This window comes from Hydra vulgaris, chromosome 12 (assembly GCF_038396675.1).
Source record: "Hydra vulgaris chromosome 12, alternate assembly HydraT2T_AEP".
Lineage (NCBI taxonomy): Eukaryota > Metazoa > Cnidaria > Hydrozoa > Anthoathecata > Hydridae > Hydra > Hydra vulgaris.
In genome coordinates this window covers 50,935,827-50,956,437 of record NC_088931.1, presented here as the reverse complement: position 1 = coordinate 50,956,437, position 20,611 = coordinate 50,935,827, and the positions used below count along the sequence as shown (strand labels likewise).

The 20,611-nt window shown below is 27.5% G+C and overlaps 1 protein-coding gene across 2 annotated transcripts in view; it reads right to left on the bottom strand.

The window, feature by feature from the left end:
• Positions 1-2,489: 2,489 nt before the first annotated feature.
• The window catches only part of LOC100197582 (uncharacterized), a 44,567-nt gene continuing 26,445 nt past the window's right edge, over positions 2,490-20,611 (bottom strand). The window contains exons 16-20 of one of the 2 annotated variants that reach the window (XM_065813607.1): positions 20,490-20,556; positions 14,198-14,472; positions 7,544-7,621; positions 4,594-4,765; positions 2,490-2,939 (exon numbers count right to left, since the gene is read on the bottom strand). In XM_065813607.1, coding sequence (XP_065669679.1) covers positions 2,728-2,939; positions 4,594-4,765; positions 7,544-7,621; positions 14,198-14,472; positions 20,490-20,556 — 804 coding nt within the window. In that variant the 3' untranslated portion in view covers positions 2,490-2,727. The remainder of the gene's footprint in view (positions 2,940-4,593; positions 4,766-7,543; positions 7,622-14,197; positions 14,473-20,489; positions 20,557-20,611) is intronic. The other variant, XM_065813608.1, reaches the window with a different exon arrangement.

Genomic DNA, 20,611 nt, shown 5'->3' with positions numbered 1-20,611 from the left:
GAATATTTGTCGGTCCTTAGTTTCTCCACCTGAACTCCATTTCAGTGACACTAAAGTGAGTAAAACTACTTGCCTCTTTTTCATTAATAAAACTTCAAAAAAGTTTTTTGATAATAAATCTGCTACCATACGTGCACATATTAGGGCGGTTTTGATGAACCTGTGTTAAAGTTATGAGATTCTTAGAAAAAATAACACTTGAATAGAGTACTTGAAGCATTTTAAACGCTGCGGAGGTAAAATCTTTCCTAAACAGCCTTCTCCATACGGTCTTGGCTAAAGGCCGTTAGGAAGCAAATTTGTCAGACCCCAAGTAGTATTAAATTTTGTTGAAGGAAGAAGTTTGTTTAGGAAGAATCTTTACCTCAATTGAAAATAGATCGAAATCTTGTGTTGTATATTAGAGTTTTTTGATAAAAATATATTTTAAATGTATACACCATTTTAAATAAAAAATAAACCAAAAACTTGCCTAATAAGCTGATAAAACAAATTTAGAGAATTGTTTTAACTCTTTGTTTACCGACGGAACTGGAAGTTTGTGCCAATATTTTTCAGTGAGATTGTGAATTATTGATATTTATTTATAGAAACTAAAAGATATACCTTCTAATATCTTGGTATGAAAAAATATCATTAAAGTCATTGCTCAAAAGCACATATTTTTGTTTACAATATGGCTACTAAAGCTTGCAGTTCTAATTAATTTTTTTCTTGACTTGAAAGTTGTATATCATTAACCTTAAATATGTTTGTGCATTGGAAATTTTTTTGGTTGATATTTATTATAGTAAATAAATACTTATGTTGTTTTGATTAGTTTTTATTGCACTTTTATGTTATATTTATGCAAAATTTGTTGTGAGATTTATATGTCCCGTCAGGTGTTACAGAAAATATCATCAGGTCTATTTTGACAACTATTTTACCACTGTTACCAATACAACATAAAGTCTATTGTTGGGGAACAATACGTTCAGACAGGAAATACTTGCCAAAAAACTTAAAAAGTGATAAAATGCTTCTAAAAATGGACTTTAACCATCGGGTTTCTGCTGGAGGCTTGGTATTTTACAAATGGAAAGATAACAAATCCGTGACCATATTGTTTAACTTTCATGGAACAGAACATGCAACTGTTTTAAGAACACAGAAAGATGGAACAAGAAAAGATTTCAATTTCCCTGTTTCCGTAAAAAATTACAATACCTTTATGGGTGGCGTTGACATGGCAGATCAGTTAGTTTCTTCATATGAGTTATCCCGGAAATCCAAAAAATGGTGGCAATGGAATTTTTATGGTTTATTTGAAAGAGCATTATGTAACACATTTACTGCATTCAATAAAATTACTGGAGCCAAATGAAAAGTCTTTTGTTTCGAAGAATGGTAGCGCAATCTTTATTCACTAATGTTAAAAGTAGGAAGGTCATTGTTATCTTCGACCCATCAAAAAAAAGAAAGCAATTGACTTATTTGGTATTCTCAGCAATTAGAAAAGTAAAATTTAGGCGTTCATTGGCCAAAATTTGACACTAAGCGTGGTCTTTGCGAGGTATGTACACAAGACAAACGAGAAGCTCGTACGTATATAAAATGTAGTGCTTGTGAAGTATACTTATGCTTGATTGATGAGAGAAATTGTTATTCTAAGTATCATGAATTGTGATTAATCGCAAAATAAAACAAAAAAACACATAAAATATGAACATTTTGAATCATGTATCAACTAAAAAAATATTTTGTTTCTAATTGTGTTTTTTATAATCTAATTGATTCATAATTTGTTATAGATCAATTTAATTGTATTTTAATTTGAACTTTATAAAATGTTGAAGCCGGAAATACCCGACGGTACTTATTTGTCCCAAATTTATTTCCATGGAGACGGCAAAACCTTTAAAAATGTTTTAATGATTTTTTATTCTACAAAATAGATGTTGAAAAAAAATGTCAATAGTGTTAACAATTTTGAAAATTACCTTACCTTGGTAAATAAAGGGTTTACACCAAAAATATACAAAAAAAAGAAATTTTAAGAAAAACTAATAAATATCAGTTAGACTCACACTGCTCCAATATATCTTAAACTCACATATTTTAATTAAATTTAATTGAAAACTATTTTTTACTTGAAAAACAAGCTCTTAATGTCAATTAACAGGCCTACACTCAGAAAATTTTGTTAAAGAAAAAGTGGTTGCGTAAAATATCAGAAAATGTTGTTAAGGTCATCCGCGGTGCTCGGTGTTAAGACCGCAAGGACTTCTTGGGGCACCAAAATAAAATTAAAAAAAGTAATAATAATAAAAAAAGGTCAGTTTCCACTCATACCATTTTTTACGGGAACGGAAAAAGGACAGGAAAAATAACCATGTGAAAATTTATACTACGCATGCTCACGTGCTTATTTTTTTTTTCCTTTTCCCGTTCCCGTAGAATGTTGTTAATAGATTGGAATTTATATAAAAAAATAATGATTCGATTGCTTTAAATAATAAAATAATAACTTTTAGTAAATGCGTAAAATGCTATAACAAATTTTTTATAAAATCATTTAAATTTTGCGTGTTTCGTGATATACGAGTAAAATTTGAATTAAAATAAATCTGTAGTTAGCCGGTGTCAGTCACATATTTACCTAAAAATCTATAAACTTCACTTAAAACATATTTTCTTCAAAGTAAAAAAGTTCAAACCAACTGGATGTAAATTTGTATAATAATGCTATTCCATTGAATATTTATTTTTTAAAGCAGTTAACTTGATTGTCTCAATTACTCTGGGTGCTTTAATCTTTCTAAAGTTTTGTTTTAGTTTATACAAAGTCACGTTCTCTTCTTCGTGATCTCTTGTCATTTCTTTAACGGTTTCCGAAAATTGAACATGAAATGTATGAATTGATTTACCTAAATCTCTGATAGCCTTGCTTAAGCTTGCTGAAAATATAAAAATAAAATTAGTAAACCTTTATTTGTTACAAATAAAACGAATAAAATAAATAAATAATAACAACAGACATAGCACTATAAACGATGTAACGGGTAGTGAAAAAAAAAAAAAGATTTATTTTCAATTTAATGCAAATGTAAAAGTAATGTAAATGCAAATTATTAAATAATTTAATTTAAACTGAACATATGAGAAATTGATAAACATAAGTAACTTAAGTGACAAAAGCTCATCCCCAAACGTATGTACATCTTAGAAATAAATTTATGTTTGTAACCATTTTCAAGTTAACAATCGTAAGCCGTAAACACAAGTGAAAATCGAATGCATTATAAACAAGGCAGAAAAATGGACGGACTTACAGAAAATATTTAGCTAAAAAATAAAAAGATTAAAATAATGAAATAAAAAATTAATTATAACATAAAACTATATGTTCAAACTTTGCGCACAATACCAATATACTAAGCAGACTTTTCAATAATATTCCCTATTAATGGGATTGCAGAAAAATATTTTTTAGCCTTTCATAAAGCAAGCAGACTAAGTCCGACCTTTTAATTGCAGACCTGATTCAGGTTACCTGAATAAATATGAACTTGTTACAAGCCAAACCAGTTGTATTCTGTAAATAGTTATTACATTTTCAAAAAACATTAATACGTGTAATGTTTTTTTGAAAATGTAGTTTCAGGGCGTACGTCCCGAAACTACACAAACTTAAAGCATCGCAATTTAAACAACAACAGTTTATAAGCCCAAAGATCGAAAATGTATCGTATCGAAAGTATCGTTAGTATTTTGCATCGATATTTAATTATATTTGCTTTTTATGTGAATAATTTTTAGTGAACGAAGTTACCAGTAAACAATGTTCTTCTAGCGACTTTTTCTAGTAGTAGTAATAGTAGTAGTAGTAGTAGCAGTAGCAGTAGCAGTAGTAGTAGTAGTAGTAGTAGTAGTAGTAGTAGCAGCAGCAGCAGCAGCAGCAGCAGCAGCATTAGTAAAACAGTTGTTTTGTGGCCATGCTATTTTGACAGGACTTTTTTTTGATGGGTCATCTGACGTCTAATTCTCAATAACTTTTGCAAAAGATAATGAGAATTATTAAAAGAATTGCTTGAATAGTTTATAATATTTGAAATTATATTATTTTTAATACATTTAAAATATTAGTTAGTTTCATTTTAAAATGTTAAGAACTGAACCTGACACCAGGTAATGAACAAAATAAAATTGTAAATTTAAACATAGCTAACAATAATCTAAAATTAGAAAAGTTAAACTTGGTATTTGTCACAAGCAAAACCACAAAGTTAAAGTGAGATTCATTAAAGTTTGAAGTCCGAATATTTTGTAAAGAAAGTTTCAATTTTTTTGATTGGTGAGTAAAGTTAAAAAAGTATTTACTTTCATTTGAAAGTTTACACTTTTCTTCTTAAATGCAAACGTCTTCACGAACGCATTTTTCAAAATCCCTCCTCCTACTTTATTATTTCTCAAATAATTAAAATATTAAAATGTTGATAAGATTAAAAATTTGCTAGGACTATTTTTTTAATTTTTTATTTCATTTATTATTTTCCTTTATTACTTTTTAAAAATCTTTATAATTAAATTATATAAAAACTCGCAACTTACGCTCAACTTGGACTTTCATTCTAGTTATTCGCTGTTTTATACTGATAAATAAACCATAAAGTGTCATTGCACCGATAAGAATGCCAAGATAGTATAAAGATTTCATAAAAGTTAAAGATGTTTCAGATAACATTTGCTGTATTGTCTCATCAGAATTTTCAGTAACAAGTTTCTATAATCAAAATATAAAGTAAAAATTAACAGAGTATAATTATAAAGCCTAATTAAACTGGGCAACAAAAATATATATTTTTTTGTATCTTTAGCAATTTTATTCAAATTATACTAATTTTGGGCTGAGAAAAAAGAAAACGACGAAAGTTTTTTATTAGCTTTAGTTTCTAAAATAATAGCAATCAATTTTTAGTTCAGTTAATTTGCAACAGAGCAATGTGACATATAATTTACATATTTTAACAATATTTAAAGTACATTTGGTTTTTTTTATTACAGATATATTTTAACAGTTTTAAACAAAGAAATCATGATCGTCAAGCTAATAGGTGTAAAGATGATTACTTTCCTTTTTTATACTAGTTCTGAAGCATCCCTACACACAAACCAACAATAATCTGCAAGAATAGCCTCATTCCAACAACCCTGATACCTTTTGTTCCATTACAAAAATAACTTGGTGAAACCTTTCCTCATGTTCATCACTAACAGTTCCACAACTGGAGAAAGGGGATGGGGGGATGTTACGCCCAAGTTGATGTTATTTTGTAGAAGTAATATTACCAATTAAATGTAGTTATCTCTTTTGCTGCCAAAAAATCCACAAATCACTCCCTTAAGAGCTTCCCAAGTTTCCTTTTCTCACCCCTTTAGAACTTCAGAAATGCAGAATCCTTCATAAGTTGATATATTTGTGGCCGAACAAAAATACCCTCTTTAACTTTTAAATCCCTTATTTTTGGAAATTTGTTTCTTTAATACCTAAAAACCTGTCCTTCTTTGTTTATACCATTAACAAAACTTTTTATTAATCCTAACTTAATATGTAATGGTGGAAGAAGAACATCTTTAGGATCCACAAGTGGTTATGCAATAACTTATTTTTCATCTGTGTTAAGATTACTTGCAGGCCATTCTTATTTTATATAATGTGAACTTCTGTCTCTACTGTCCCGCATACACAAAAAGCAGCAGTATTTAGTATACCCTAATTGTATTCCTAAAAGTATAGCAATGACTTTAAGAAATGCAATTATTATGACAAATTTTCCATTTGTGTTCATTGTAATTAATTGAGTTGAGAAAAACTTTCATGTTTATATGCCTTTTTTATGTGAACTGCATGACCAATAGGAACAGAAGGAAAACGGTTTCCATTGTGCAGTAATACAGCTTTCAAGCTTAGCTTAAACAAGTCTATGAATAATCTCTATTCAGTTGGATCATAGTTCGAATTAAGACAATACATTAATCCAAAAACATCAATCCAAATAACAAGATTATTTTTCTTCTCAAAAAAAGAAAGCAGATTCTGCTGCTGTTTTCTGTAATTTTCTGTGAAATCTTGACATCAAATCGAAGAAGATTGCACTGCTTTAGTCTTAACCCTAGAAGTTCTGCCTTTTCCTTTGGCAAGTCTAGATCTCGAACAAGATCACTTAATTCTGCTTGACTCAGTCTGTGTGGCACATCATCTGTTAATACCAAATGGGATCATTTGATGTGGAAGGCTTTTTTCTTCTAATTTTGCTTCGTTTCTGTCTTCATTTTCTACTTCTAACTCACAAATTTGTGGTGGAGTAGGAACTGGTAAACTATCTGAATATGGAATAGTTTGAAACGCAGATGAAAAATTTGGATATTTAACTGTTCCTATTTTCTTCATCTTCAAACCTGCCTTGAAGGGTGGGGTCAAGTAGAAATAGCAGTCATTTGTATGCTTTAAAGGCTCCCTAAATACCATAAGAACAGTAAAAGTCAAAAATCTTTTTTTATTTTTTAATTATTCTTGTAGTGTAACCGAACAAAAGCTACAGCATATATTTGGAGCTCATGCCTTATCCTTATCTGAAATAATGTTGGAAGCAGTCTTCACAAGAGGTGTCATAGTTCTCTTATGTGAGTAAAATGTTATTTCACAATGTAACAAAAATTGCCCAGTAAATTTACACACTTCCTTTGCGTGTTGATTTGTCAAATTTTACACCAATAAATTAAAAAAAAACTAAGAATAGATTAGACCAGAAACTTAAGCAAACACACATAACTAATATCACAAGTTTTAAACATGAGTAAAACATTGATAGTCAAAAACATAAATTTTTTTTTTTTCAAAAAATGAAAATTTATACCCTTGAGAGAATATTTTATTTATATTTTAATTTCACACAAAATTTTTGTAAATAGTTGGTAGAGAATTGACAATAAAATAATATGTTTTTATTTTTTAATAAAAGTCTGTTAGTTAAAAGTTATATAGATATTGAAATTCAATTTATTTAAAAAACTAATACTAAAACTAGTAAAAATCAGCTAAATAAACTAAATAATAGTTGATTTAAATAAATTATGCAATAAAAAGAGAAGTTTTAAAATTAATATTAGAGCAAAATACCCAGTGTTCGCCCTGCGATCTAGTCTTCGCCACTTGGTCACTAAAAATATGCACAGCTAAAACTAATTGCTGGAAAATGTCAAAATCGTATCTTGAAAACGAAGGAAAATCAAAATATATGACAGTCACATGCGGCATTCCTGAAGGATCAATACTCGGACGAAAACTCTTTCTTGTTTTAAAAGACTAACATAAGTTTTCTAATATTTTAACTACAATTAGTAATTGTTATTAGTTACAATTAGAAAAAATTTATATTTTAATATTTGTTTTATTTTTTGTCCAATGGTTTTTATAAAATTCAAATGAATGTTTCAGCTTTTAAAACCCCTCATAAATTTATTTTATTTAAAATTTCATAGCTCATTTACCAACGGATACCTTAGAAAATGCTGAACTTTTCACGCTATGCATTAGCCATGTCAAATCGCCCTTTAAATAGCAAACCAATATTTTGGTCTATAAAATAAAAATGATACCAGAAAACAAATATAATAAAAATTATAAAAAAACTTTGAATGTTAACAACTATGCCAGATTGGTTTTTTGTCAAGTATATCATAATTTAGTTTTTGCAATTCTATCTTATAATTAACAGTTTAAGTATAATCTCAACTAATTTTCCGATCATGTTGAGTTATTTTGAAAACATTCAATATCTGCAAATTGCAAAAATTGATTATTTTCAATGTAACCTTTTTGATTAAATTTTTTATCCACCAATCTTGTTATTAGTTATATCACAATTATCAGTTAAACATTATTTCTATCAAGTAAATATTAAGTATTTATAGCTTTTTACTATAACAATTCAATACTCTTCAAAAATAAAACGTGTTTTATCTTCAGCATGAACATATTAGTTTGTGTTAAAAGGTCAGTTAGGCAATAATGTCATTATCAATGCATTTAGTCACTGCTCAAACAAGCTATTATCTCTAGTTCAACTAATCAAAATTCTCGTTTGGCTTGTCATTCAACAAAGTTGCATCCTTTTGCTGTATCTGTCCCTTCATGCTAAAAATATTTTTATTTATCAAACCCTATATATATTTTTTAAATTAGATTTAAAATTCAAATCTAAATAAGGTTTTTTAAGTTTTTTTTACTGTCAATTAAAAGTTTTTTTGGCAAAACGTTATTTTTATATTTATTTTGACCAAATATTTTTGAATTGCTTTCCATATTTGTTGCGAATTGTTTTTAGATTTTTTCAATAATTTAGAATAATTTTATTTATTGAATAACTTTAGAATAATTTTATTTATTGAAAAACTTTAGAATAACTTTTGAATGCAGCTTTGTTTGTTGCTGTTGATTGATCATTTTTTTGTTGTTTCTTGATCCTTTCTATTGTTATCCATAATTATTGCAAAGTTTTAACCCTTAATACTTTCAGTACATCATAGACAAAAGTAGTTTGCATGTTGTTAAATTTGTTTAATAAAATGGACATTATTTGATGGAAAAAAACCTCAAACTTAAGCTCCCCGTCATTTTCATTTACTTTGATATGACTAAATACTGTTAAAAAATGATGAAAAACATGTTTGTTTTTATTATTATTTGTATTTCTTTAATAACTTTACTTGATTTACATCAAGTTTATATATATCATAATAAAATATCATTAATAAAATAGTGACAAAAGTTAACATTAGTATATACCAAGTCTTATACCAAGTTATAAGAGTTATTTGACTTGCCAACACAATGTGCAAGTTGATTATGCAATAAAAAATATTATGTAATAAATATTGAATCTTTGAAAAATGCTTTAAAATCAATTTTTGGTAAATAACTATAAAAGTTTAAAGCAAATTTTGTTTATAATAATTTTGGCTTTAAAAACATTTATTTGATCCTTCTTTTTCAAGTTTTTTGTCAACAATATTTTTATATTTTGAAAGTAGAAAACTATAGAGCTAAACACACTCACTCCTTGTGCTTATGGGCTAGCACATCAGAGCCAGACGTAAGACCTACAGAATGGATTTCAATTGATCGAATGCACACATAAGTCACCATAGGCCACAAGCCATCGCTCTTAGTCAAAAGAGCTACTGCCCTGTGCTGGTGTGGAATGATGTGCTATGGAGTGAGATTTTAGATCGAAGCACATAGTCAGCAAGCGCTGATCTGGCGTGCATTGTGGAGCTTCCGAATGAACGTGTGCGTGAGTGTTAGCGTAGCCATTAGGTTATTGGGCGCCGTAACCACATCCAGCGGGATAACCTAATGTCCGTGTTGTCGTTGTAGTGTACATTGGAAAAAGTCAGGGCTTACCAGCCACAAAGAATAAATTTGTTTGTTTATGTGACACTGTTGGGCAGTGTTATTGTTGTAACTGTTTTTATTATTGTTCTTTAACAAAATTTTTAAATTCTTAAATTTTTTAAACTCTGATTCACTTCCAACAAGGCTGCAAGCAACCACTAATAAGTTGAGAGTTACTAAAAAAAAAGAATAGAGTTATAGAGCAAGAACAGAGTTAACAAAAAAACTTGAAAATTTGAAGGTTGTATGAGTCAGGAAAACATGAAGGTGGGAGAGAGTTCCAAAGAGTTGAAGTGCAGGATCAAATAAAAGTTTTTAAAGCATGCAGGGGCAGATAAAGTAACAAAATGAAACTGGTGAATGACGAGTCAAACTAGAGTTTTAGTTGATGGAACAAGCTTAGCAGATAGAGCGGGTCCAGCTATATTTACAATGTGTTTTTGGACCTTGTCTAAAAGAGAAAGAGCATCATTAGAAGAACCAGCCGAAATATGACAACAGTATTCCATAAAGGAACGAATAAGAGATTTGTAGAGGTAAAGAATGGAATCAGGAGTAAGGAATGGGGAGCACAATAGAGAGAAACAACCTTAGCAAATGCTAATTTAGCAATTGATTGTATATATGGTTTCCATGAAGGTTCAGTAGTAATCCAAGAAGACGTAAAGAAGAGGACTCAGTGAAAGGGTTGCCATTCATTAATATAGGAATGTCGACAGTATTGCGATAGTTGTATGCAGTAAATAACTGAGTTTTGTTAAAGTTAAAATTTACAAGCCACTTCGAGCCCCAATTTGTTACAGAAGTGAGATCAGATTCAAGTCTGACTGCCTGTTCTAAGCAATTGAAAAGAGAAGACTTTTTGTCAAGACAGGAATTTAAAGTTGAATCATCAACAAAAAGAGCTACTTTAGATGTAAGGTTGTCAGGAAGATAATTAATGTAGATAGAAAATAAAATAGGCCTAAGGCTGGAACCTTGAGCTACCCCAGAAGTTACTGGAAATGAAGAAGAGTGTTGGCCTTCAAGGATAACTTTAATAAAGCGGTTAGAAAGAAACAATTTGATAATCTCAGAAACTTTCACAGAAACACCATATGAAACAAGCCTATGGAGAAGACCAGCATGCCAAACTTTGTCGAAAGCTTTAGATATTTCAAGAGCAATAGCTCTTTCCTTTCCGCATCCATCTAATGTATGATAAAATCTTTCAGTCACAAATTATACTACAAATTAATAGAGAATTATAAAGTCTCATAATTATTGGCATTGTTTTTATTATTGTTTTTTAACAGACTTTTGAAACTAACAGAGAATTATAAAGTTTAACTACTATTGTTTTTTTATTATTTTAACAAGATACAACAAAATTAACACTGTAAAACGTTTTTAAGATTTTAAACTTTGGGGTTTTGATAAAATATAATTGATGTTCCTTTATTCCATAAATAGAACATCAAAACTAAGTACTGTAATGTTTTCTGTCTCCTGTAGGAGAATGGCCACATGAACTTAAGATTTTTTGGTAGCTTTATCATAAAAAAATTCTCTATAAGTACTAAAAAAAAGTTTGGTATGTTGGTGGGTTGATGTCTATGGCCACATAAATGATATAACTTATACAAGAAATTTCACATTTCTTATAAGTTATATTAGTTATGTGGCCATAGACATCAACCCATAAAAATGTCACATTTTGGTTTAATGTACTTAGTAAGGTCAGAATAAATAACAGCAATCAAGATGTTGTTTTCAATAAAAGACACTAACTGCTTCTCTCAATGATCTTTAGTAAAAGACACCAACTGCTCCTTTATACATTATTTTAGTACAGATTTTGTTTAAGCATATGATCATTTAAAATAAATAAGAGCTTTGTCACCATTTTATAAGAAAAATGTTTCAAACATTATTTTAGTAGAAGTTTGAGCAGCTGTTGCTCGATTGAAAAATGTCATTACCATTGCCTATTTCGTGATCTTAAGTGAGGTAAGAGTTTATATGACTGACACTCAGTTTTCCTTTATGTTTACAGTATGTTGGCAAATCAGAGGGTTGCCTAATATGGTCTTGCCATAAGCTCACATTGTATCTGTTTCATTTTATTTTGCAATCGCAAGTAATTTACTAATTAAATTTACTACTAAGAGCTGTTATTGTTATTATTATTATAGTTATTATCGATATTTATTACATACAAATAAATCTAACTGGATCATTATGGGTCATGTATTCTTATATTAGAGAAAATATACATTATACAGAGAAACTGTAAAGATCTAGATAGTACACAAGAATATACTCTAAATGCAAAAAAAGTGAAAAGTGCCATATTAATGATCTGTGTTATTTTATATAAATGCCATCTGTTTTTATTACAGTATGGTGATCATAAAGGCATTAGTGATACTCAGTTCAGTTAAAAGAAGCATCAAATATAACCAAGCAACCAACAATATGAGCAAGGTAATCTTGGTTTGAAACTATTAGGACTATATATAAATATATGTACATGCCCACACAAATAAATATGTATTTCAAACAAATATAAAAAAAAATGCAGAGTACAATATATATGTATATAAACACGTGTTTGTGTATGTGCATGTGTGTTTAACACATAAAAAAGGTAACAGTCAGAAAAATAATAAAATATCAATGCTGTAAGATCCAAATAAAATTAAGTAGTAGAGTAATGTAGATGAAACCACATTTCAAGGGCTAAAAAAGATTTACTAATAATTTTTCAGATGATTTTTTCAATAATGATTTTATTTATCTTTGCCTGTAGCCTACATGATTTAAGTCATTATTTCATTAAAACAGACCCGACTACAGAAAAGCTAAACACCCAAACTTCTCCCAAATAGTGCAACAAAAATAATTTTAGGATACAGAGACAAACTCAAAATATAGCCTATAAAATATGTAATAGATATTAACAACAGATATTATAAAAACATAGATATAAATGATAAATTGTAAAAAACACATAATAGAGATTTGTTTATTATATATAATAATAAACAAAACAACAATAAGAAAAAGTACAAATTAAGAGATAAGTAAAGGAATCTTACAATATTTGATAAGCAAATTTTATTAGTACAACTTAACTTTATACAAACCGCATCTTTATTTATACAAACTGCATCTTTATTTATACAAACCGCATCTTTATTTATACAAACCGCATCTTTATTTATACAAAAAAGTAAATAGGTAAATCAATGAAAATTAGATTCACAGAGAGCTATTAATAACAAAAGTTGAACAAAAATAGCAGTACAACTAGTTGCAGTAATATTGCAGTTGCAGTTCAACTACTTGCAGAAGCTGAACAAAGACAGAAAATAAAAAGATAGTTGATCAAATGTTAACAATAACAAAATGACTTAGCAACACCATACAATAAAAATACAATAGAAAAAATCTTAGTAATCTGACTGACCAGAAATCTCAGAGAACTTGATACCTAAATGATCAAATATACACACTAGTCACCTTAAGTCATAAGCCTTCACTTTTTGCTAAAGAGCTTTAACATATTAGAATTCTTATGTCATAAATGAGATCATTACATTTTTAACTAACAAGACTAAACTTTAAATAAATTGACAAATTTTAAATAAATTATTATTTATTAGTGAATTAAAAAATGATGCTGAATTGTTGCTCTTAATATTCTACAAGAATTATTCTAATTTATAACTTTATTTAAAGCATTTCAATTAAAAATTTGTAATATTTGTTTTAAAACAATTTAAATATTTTGAGTTTACTGAAAAATATAAAAATCTCATTATGTCAGAATTTAAATATGTAAAAGCTTTTATCTTTTTTCTATGATTATGACATTTTAGGTCAGCTGATGAACCTATGTCTAATTCAGTAATAAAACCTAAGTATAATTTGATCTCTAATTTTGTTTCTTTAACTTTATATATCCCATCTTGATCTTCAGTTAAATATTTATTAGAAATATTTATTAAAAATATTTTTACAACTAAATTGAACAAACATTTTTTAAATTGAGTTTCATTAACTTATCACATTACCAATTAATTTCTTTGCTAAAATTTGAAGTTTATTCTAATATAAGATTTTAAATATTTATTATCATTGTTATTATTATTATTATTATGTTTGCTGTCATCAGTATACAGTTTGTATTTAAAACAAATTTAAACTTGTGTTTTCTTCTTCAACCCTTTATTAAATCATTAAAATCTTGAGTTTATAATAAAATTTTAGAACCTTGGGTAGACTATTTTAGAAATGTAAGAGAATAAAAGTTTTATTTACTTAATTTTTAATACTAAAGGGATAATAAGTTATAATACTAAATCGTAGGCTAAAGGATTTATAATCTTCTCATTAGCTTAGCACCAAATTAAAATAAATATAAAGTATAAACTTATGCTTGTATATTTTTTTTATAAATATATAAATTTTTATTTAGTTTAATTTTGTTTAATATTTTTTAAAACCTTAAACATTTATAACTGATAGGTTTTATCGTGCATTAGATAGAGGAGGAGAAGTTAAGGCTATTGCTCTTGACATTTCTAAAGCTTTTGATAAAGTTTGGCATGCTGGTCTTCTCCATACACTTCATCTTAACAAGTTAAACTTCATGTCTTAAAAAGATATGAAGTTTAACATACTAACATATTCAACTTTTTTTTTTAAAAAAGTTGAATACTTTTTTATATATAAGTTTTTCATTAAAAAAAAAGGTTGTTAACTTGTTCTTACAGGAAATCTGTCATAAAAAGAATCAATAAAAGCATTGATTGTGATACTTTTGGTAGCAATAAAACTTTTAACATCCGTTTTCAGTCCTATTAATAAACCTGATAACACAAAACCATAGCCAGTCAACACCTTTGAATCAATGAAAGTTATTTTCAGGGATTTACTTTCAATAACAGTTTTGTAATCCAATAATGAAAAAGTATCTACATAAACCAAGTCCACAACTTTTTTTTCCAAATCGCTTAACATCTCTTCAACACTATTGTAATTGGTTTCTAAATTAAAAGTACAACATTAAAAGTACAACTTTAAATTATAGTACACATTCAAGTTCACATTTAGTGCATTGCGTTCTATAACATTAAGTATAGCAATAAGAATTTAATATAAACAAAAAATCAAAAAAGTTTCGTGTTTATTATTATTTTATTATTACTATTATCATTTTTATTATTGTTATTATTGTTATTATTGTTTTTATTATTATTACTGTTATTATCTTTACTTATGCCTGCTGAATAGTGGCATTATTTAAATTGAAAAATATTTTTGATCCTTGTTTTTAATTTTGTATTTTATATTCCACCTTTTTTAAATATATACAATTCTTTTCAAATTTTATTATTCTATCTTTTTCAAATAATACTCCAGAGGAGAACATTGCTAAAAAGCTTTTATTTGAAAAAAACATTGTTTGAGCTTATACTCAATTCTGCATAATACAGTTATTTTAAAAAATGTGTGTTTCCTATATATAGCAGTTTCCTTGCTAATACTTAAAATATGGAGAATTATAGCAAAGTTGCTTCTTTATTAGAGAAAGCTTCTAGTTCTTTTCAAACTCAAAGTTGGAAGAAGATTAGAAGCTTTCTCTAATAAAGAAGAATTTTCTGATCTTCTTCAAACTCAAAGTCAAAGTACAAATACATGTAAGCAATCAGATTTTGCTCAAAAATCTCAACATTAAAATGAGCTGGAGATATGCTTTATCAAAGTGGTTCATTGAGTTTATTAAGACTCGTTAATTGAAATGAAAGATTAAAGCTGTTTGCACCATACAACACTCAAATAGCTTCAAATAAGCAATCAAATAAAGAAGAAAAAAAAAAGTCAAAAACTTTGGAATTTGCATTAACTTCATTAAAACAAAGAAAAAAAAAAAAAAAAAGAACAATTCCTCAATTGGTATTCTATTATTGTAAATGGAGTTTTGATTATCAATAAATATGGTACTGAACAAGTAACGAGAGAAAAAAAAATGAAGTCATTGCATAAAGAGTTTCCTTCGATTTCAAAGTTTAATTCATTTTTATTTCAAAATTAAATAATTGCTCAGATATAGATTACCCATATGCTGTTGTAAAAAAATTTAGCTGGATATGACCTTTATATTTGCAGCTAAAATAAAACTGCATTGTTGATAGTGTTGAATTTCCATCAACTTTATTTGTAGCAAACAGTTTACAATTCAAGACCAAGAAAAAGATTGTGAAGTTGATTTTGAAAACAATAAAATACAAGAAATTAAATAACTTCCATCAACTTAATTTAAAGCAAACAGTTAACAATTAGTTAATCAAGAAAAAGTTAATGATATTGCTATTAAAAGCAATGAAATCCAGGAAAATAAAGAAAATAATCTGTAGGCAATTATGAGAAAATTTTTGATTTCTTAAATACAAATAGAGACTTAATAAATTTAAATGGATATTTAAATTTATTTAAGATATTTCAAAGAATAAAATTTTCTCAATAACAATAACTAATTTATTGTGATCATTGTGAATTTTACGCTTCTTAAATTATTGAAGCCAAAGTTTGCCATGCAAGGTCCACCAGGTTGAATGAAAGAAAAAGAGATCTATTTTTGTAAAAAAAAAATTTTTTTTTAATTTCATTCTCTTTGCTTCCAACAAAGCTGAAAGCAACCACTATTAGAGTTGGAAGTTACTGAAAGAGAAAAGATGAAGTTTATAGAGCAAGATAACAATCGACAGACGACTTAAAAGATTGCAAATTATACAAATATGAAAAGCAAGATGAAGGAAGCAAATTCCAAAAAACTGATGTTTGAGGAAAAAAACTAGACAAATAAAAGATTTTGGAACACTTAGGAATAGCCACAGAAAAAGAATGAGACTTAATTAAATGACGAGTAACATGAGAATGAACTTTAATAGATGGCACAAGAGGCGCTAGCTCATTAGAGCAGTCATTAGTGTAGTATTTGTAGAAAAAAGAAAGAGAAGCAAAATTACAACAATATGATAATGGTTAGAGGTTGGCTACAAGAGCAGGTCCAACTATGTTTACAATGCGCTTTTGCACCTTGTCTAAAAGAAAAAGAACATCATTAGAAGATCTGCTCCAGATATGGCAACAGTATTTTATGCAAGGACGGATTTGAGATTTATAGAGATGAAGAATAGAATCTGGAGTAAGAAAGTGTTGAACACGATAAAGAGATGCAGCCTTAGCAGATGCTAATTTTGCATTGGATTTGATATATGGTTTCCAAGAATAATAAGAAATAAGAGTTAATCCTAGAAAATGATGGGTAGATGACTTATTGAGTACATTACTGCACATATACTGAACATAAATATAGGAAGATCTAAATTATTGCGATAACGATTGGCTAAAACAAATTGGGTTTTATCTGAATTAAAGTTCACCAGCCACTGTGAGCCCCATGCTGCAGCGGGTGAGATTGTTTTCAAGCTCAAATGCCGCCTCCAAGTAGTCAGAGAGTGTTGGCTTCTTATCAAGACAAGAACAGATGGTAGTATCATCAGAAAACAATGTCACCTTAGATGTGAGAATATCCGGAAGATTTTTAATGTAAATTAAAAAGAATATAGGGCCAAGGATTGAACCTTGAAGAACCCCTGAAGTTACAGGATATGAAGAAGAGTGTTGTCCATTGGGGGCAACATTTATACTACAATTGGTAAAAAGGATTCAGTAATCCTAAAGATGTGACCTGATACACCGTAAGATGAAAGTGAATGGAGAAGACCAGCATGTCAAACTTTATCAAAAGCTTTAGAAATGTCAAGAGCAATAGCCTTAACTTCTCTACCTCTATCTAATGCACGATAAAACCGATCGGTTATAACTGTTAGCAAATCAGGTGTTGAACAAAAAGATCAAAATCCAAATTAATGATCAGAAAGTTAGTTATGAGATTCAAGATGAGAGGTTAAGTGTTTGGTAAGACTCAAAAATCTTGCTTAAATATCAGAGAGGTAAGTTTAATTTAAAACTAAATACTAGTTTTACTGTAATATTTGTTTTTAAATGCTACAAATAATATATATTATTTAGGTTAGCAGTGGTAAAAGAGAATGTATTTCACTGGCTAATATTCTTTTGCCCTAGGAAAGTTGTTAAAGGATACTTTATACAAAAGATACTTTAGAATGCATATAAGTATCTTTTATACCAAGAGTATGATGGATAGTTGTTGTGGTCTTTATCTTCTTACATATATATTTTACTAACAGACATCTTTTCATTATACCGTAATTTTGAAAAAACTGCACAGAACAATGTAAGATGCCTTAAAGAAGCATATTGAGTTAAAAAGATGTCAGCAGAGTTAGATAATAACAAAAATAGATAAATGTTTTATAATATTTTTATATAATTTTATATGAGTCTTAGTTTTAATAACAATAACTTTTTTTTTATTCACTTAGAAAAATTATAATAATTTAATAGATGTCCTGATACTTGATTGTCATAATAATAACAGTTTTTTTATTCAAATAGAAAGTTTATAATAACTTAATAAACGTCCTCTTTCTTGGTTTTGATAATAACAATAATTTTATTCACTTCAAAAAATTATAATCATTTAATTGCTTTAGTTGCTTTAATTGTTTAATTTTGTCACATGGTTTGTCACATGGTTTGCTATTATCCTTCCAGCTAACGTTGATGTGGCATTTACTAAAAACTTATTTGGTACAATACTATTTTTTGTACAAAAATTTAAAGTATTTTTCCATGTTCAATTATGTGGGAAAAATACGTAAAAAATATTAGGAAGCAGTAAACAACATTGGAGAAGATATACAGAGCATAAAAAGCATTTTTACTGTCCTTTTATTTACAAGGGTAAATATCTTTTTTTCCAGGAATATTTAACATATTTGTAAAAGATTGAATGTATTTGAAAAAGATTGAATACATACCTGAAAACATTGGCTACATATTTGAAAAAGATTTCATATATTTGAAAAACATTGAATATATTTACAAAAGATCAAATATATGTTTGAATATTCGAATATGATTAAAAATATTGAATATTTATTAAAAATGGATTGAATACTTTTTCCAGTTTCAATATTGCAGGCAATCTGGCAGGATAAAGCAGTAAAATAAAAGCATAAAAAATAATAAAAAAATAATGATGACTTTTTTTCTTATTACTCAAGGGTACTAAGAAGGGTACTTACTTCTCGTGGAAACCATCTAAACTATTGCAAAGTTGTCTTTATTGTGATCATCATTTTCTTACTATTGATTTTGTTCTTTACCAATTAAAATTTCTTATTTGTCCTTAAATGAAATACTGCTTTGGTATTTTATTATATGAAATACTGCTTTCATATTTCCTTATACAAAATACTACTTTTAATGGTTCTTCTTATGATGCCTGTTCATCATTAAACAAGTTGAAAAAGTGCATCATAAATGTAATGTATATGTAAAAAAACATACTGTAAATCTATACCTGTTTTAGCTGACTGCTAGAACAAGTATACATGCTTAAACCTCATCGTGATTCAATATCATAAGATTGCACCTCTTTTTTATTTTATAAATACTACCATGGTCACTGCTCACGCAAGCAGTCATCTCTCTCTCCAATAACCAAAAGTAAATATCACATGACACATTCAGTAAAGGTATATATTTATATATATGTAATTATTTATTAGATTAAAAAAGTACCACATACAAAGTTTGCTATTATGAAAAATCTAGTGAAATGTAGCAATAAATGTAATAAAGTAAATTGCTGCTTGTCATATAACTATTTCAATAAATTAATATGACAATTATTATAATCAAATACAGAATATAAATTATGGGATTTTTTGAAATTTTTTTTCCAATAATCAATTTACCCTAATACTACTGATGGAAAAAGAATATGAAAAGTATTCTAAAAAAATTTTAAACCACAACTGATTCAAAAATCCTTTGCCCAAACTTATTTATTGCAAGATGCTAAAGATTTTCAATAAATGTTATTCAACAACTACTAGCAACAATATTTACTAAACACAAATAAAGTACAAACTATGGTTACCAAAAAATTGCAAAAAATGATTGATAATCTACAGTAATATAAATTCATACAGTTTTTTTTTATAAAAAAGAAGAAAAAAATAAAAAAATAAAAAAAAAATTGCTGCCACAACCAAAACCCTTAATGGATGAAAAAGCACATTCTTTGATGTTTTCCCTAAATAGTCAGTCAATGTACTGGAGCCCTCAAAAGAAAACTTATTTAAAGAAAAGAAATATAATTCAACAACACTATCACATACAACAGCACAACAGCAACACTATCACTACAACAATAACATATAAGAATAGTCAAAAAATTAGAAAGTGTTCTTAATGAATGAACAATGCTGAAATAAAACAAAAAAAAAATTAAAAATAAGACAAATAGAATATATGACAACATGAAACAATAATTAAATTTTCAAATTGATTTAAAAAAATATTGCTTTTTTTAACTTTAAATCTTAATTTCTTAAATAACTTTTTCATTGTTTTTCTGTTGTTTGTTTTCCTTAAAGCCACTACAGTAATAAATTTAGTACTGCAGTTCTTTTAATTTAAAAAAGTTACTTTAGCACTGCAGTTCTTTTAATTTAAAAAAGTTTAAATAACTTTAATTAAATTTGAACAACACATTTTTATAAAAATGATGTGTACAGATTTTGTGTGAATACTCATTTCAGCAGTAATTTTTTATCAAGAAACTATTTATTAATTACATTACAGTATTTTCATTTTTGCTATGTTTTCAGTTCTTTAAAATGTAAAACTGAAACATATAATAATAAAAATTATTATCACTAAGAACTATACAAAGTGCATTACTTAATAAATATCACTGTTATATATAAAAATATATAACTATAACATTTTTGCTTATTTTACAACTTCTGAAGTTACAATTTAAAACTAATATCATATACAAAAAAAAATATTTTCACACAAACAAATTTCATTGAGAATAAATTAGATAACAATATCTTACTATTTGACAAGATACCATTTCTATTTATTACTGTTTTACGTTCAAAAGATCCATTCAATGCTGCAACCTAAATTTAAACTTTTGATAAGAAAATTTTTTATGATTTTTTTAAGTTATTGCCT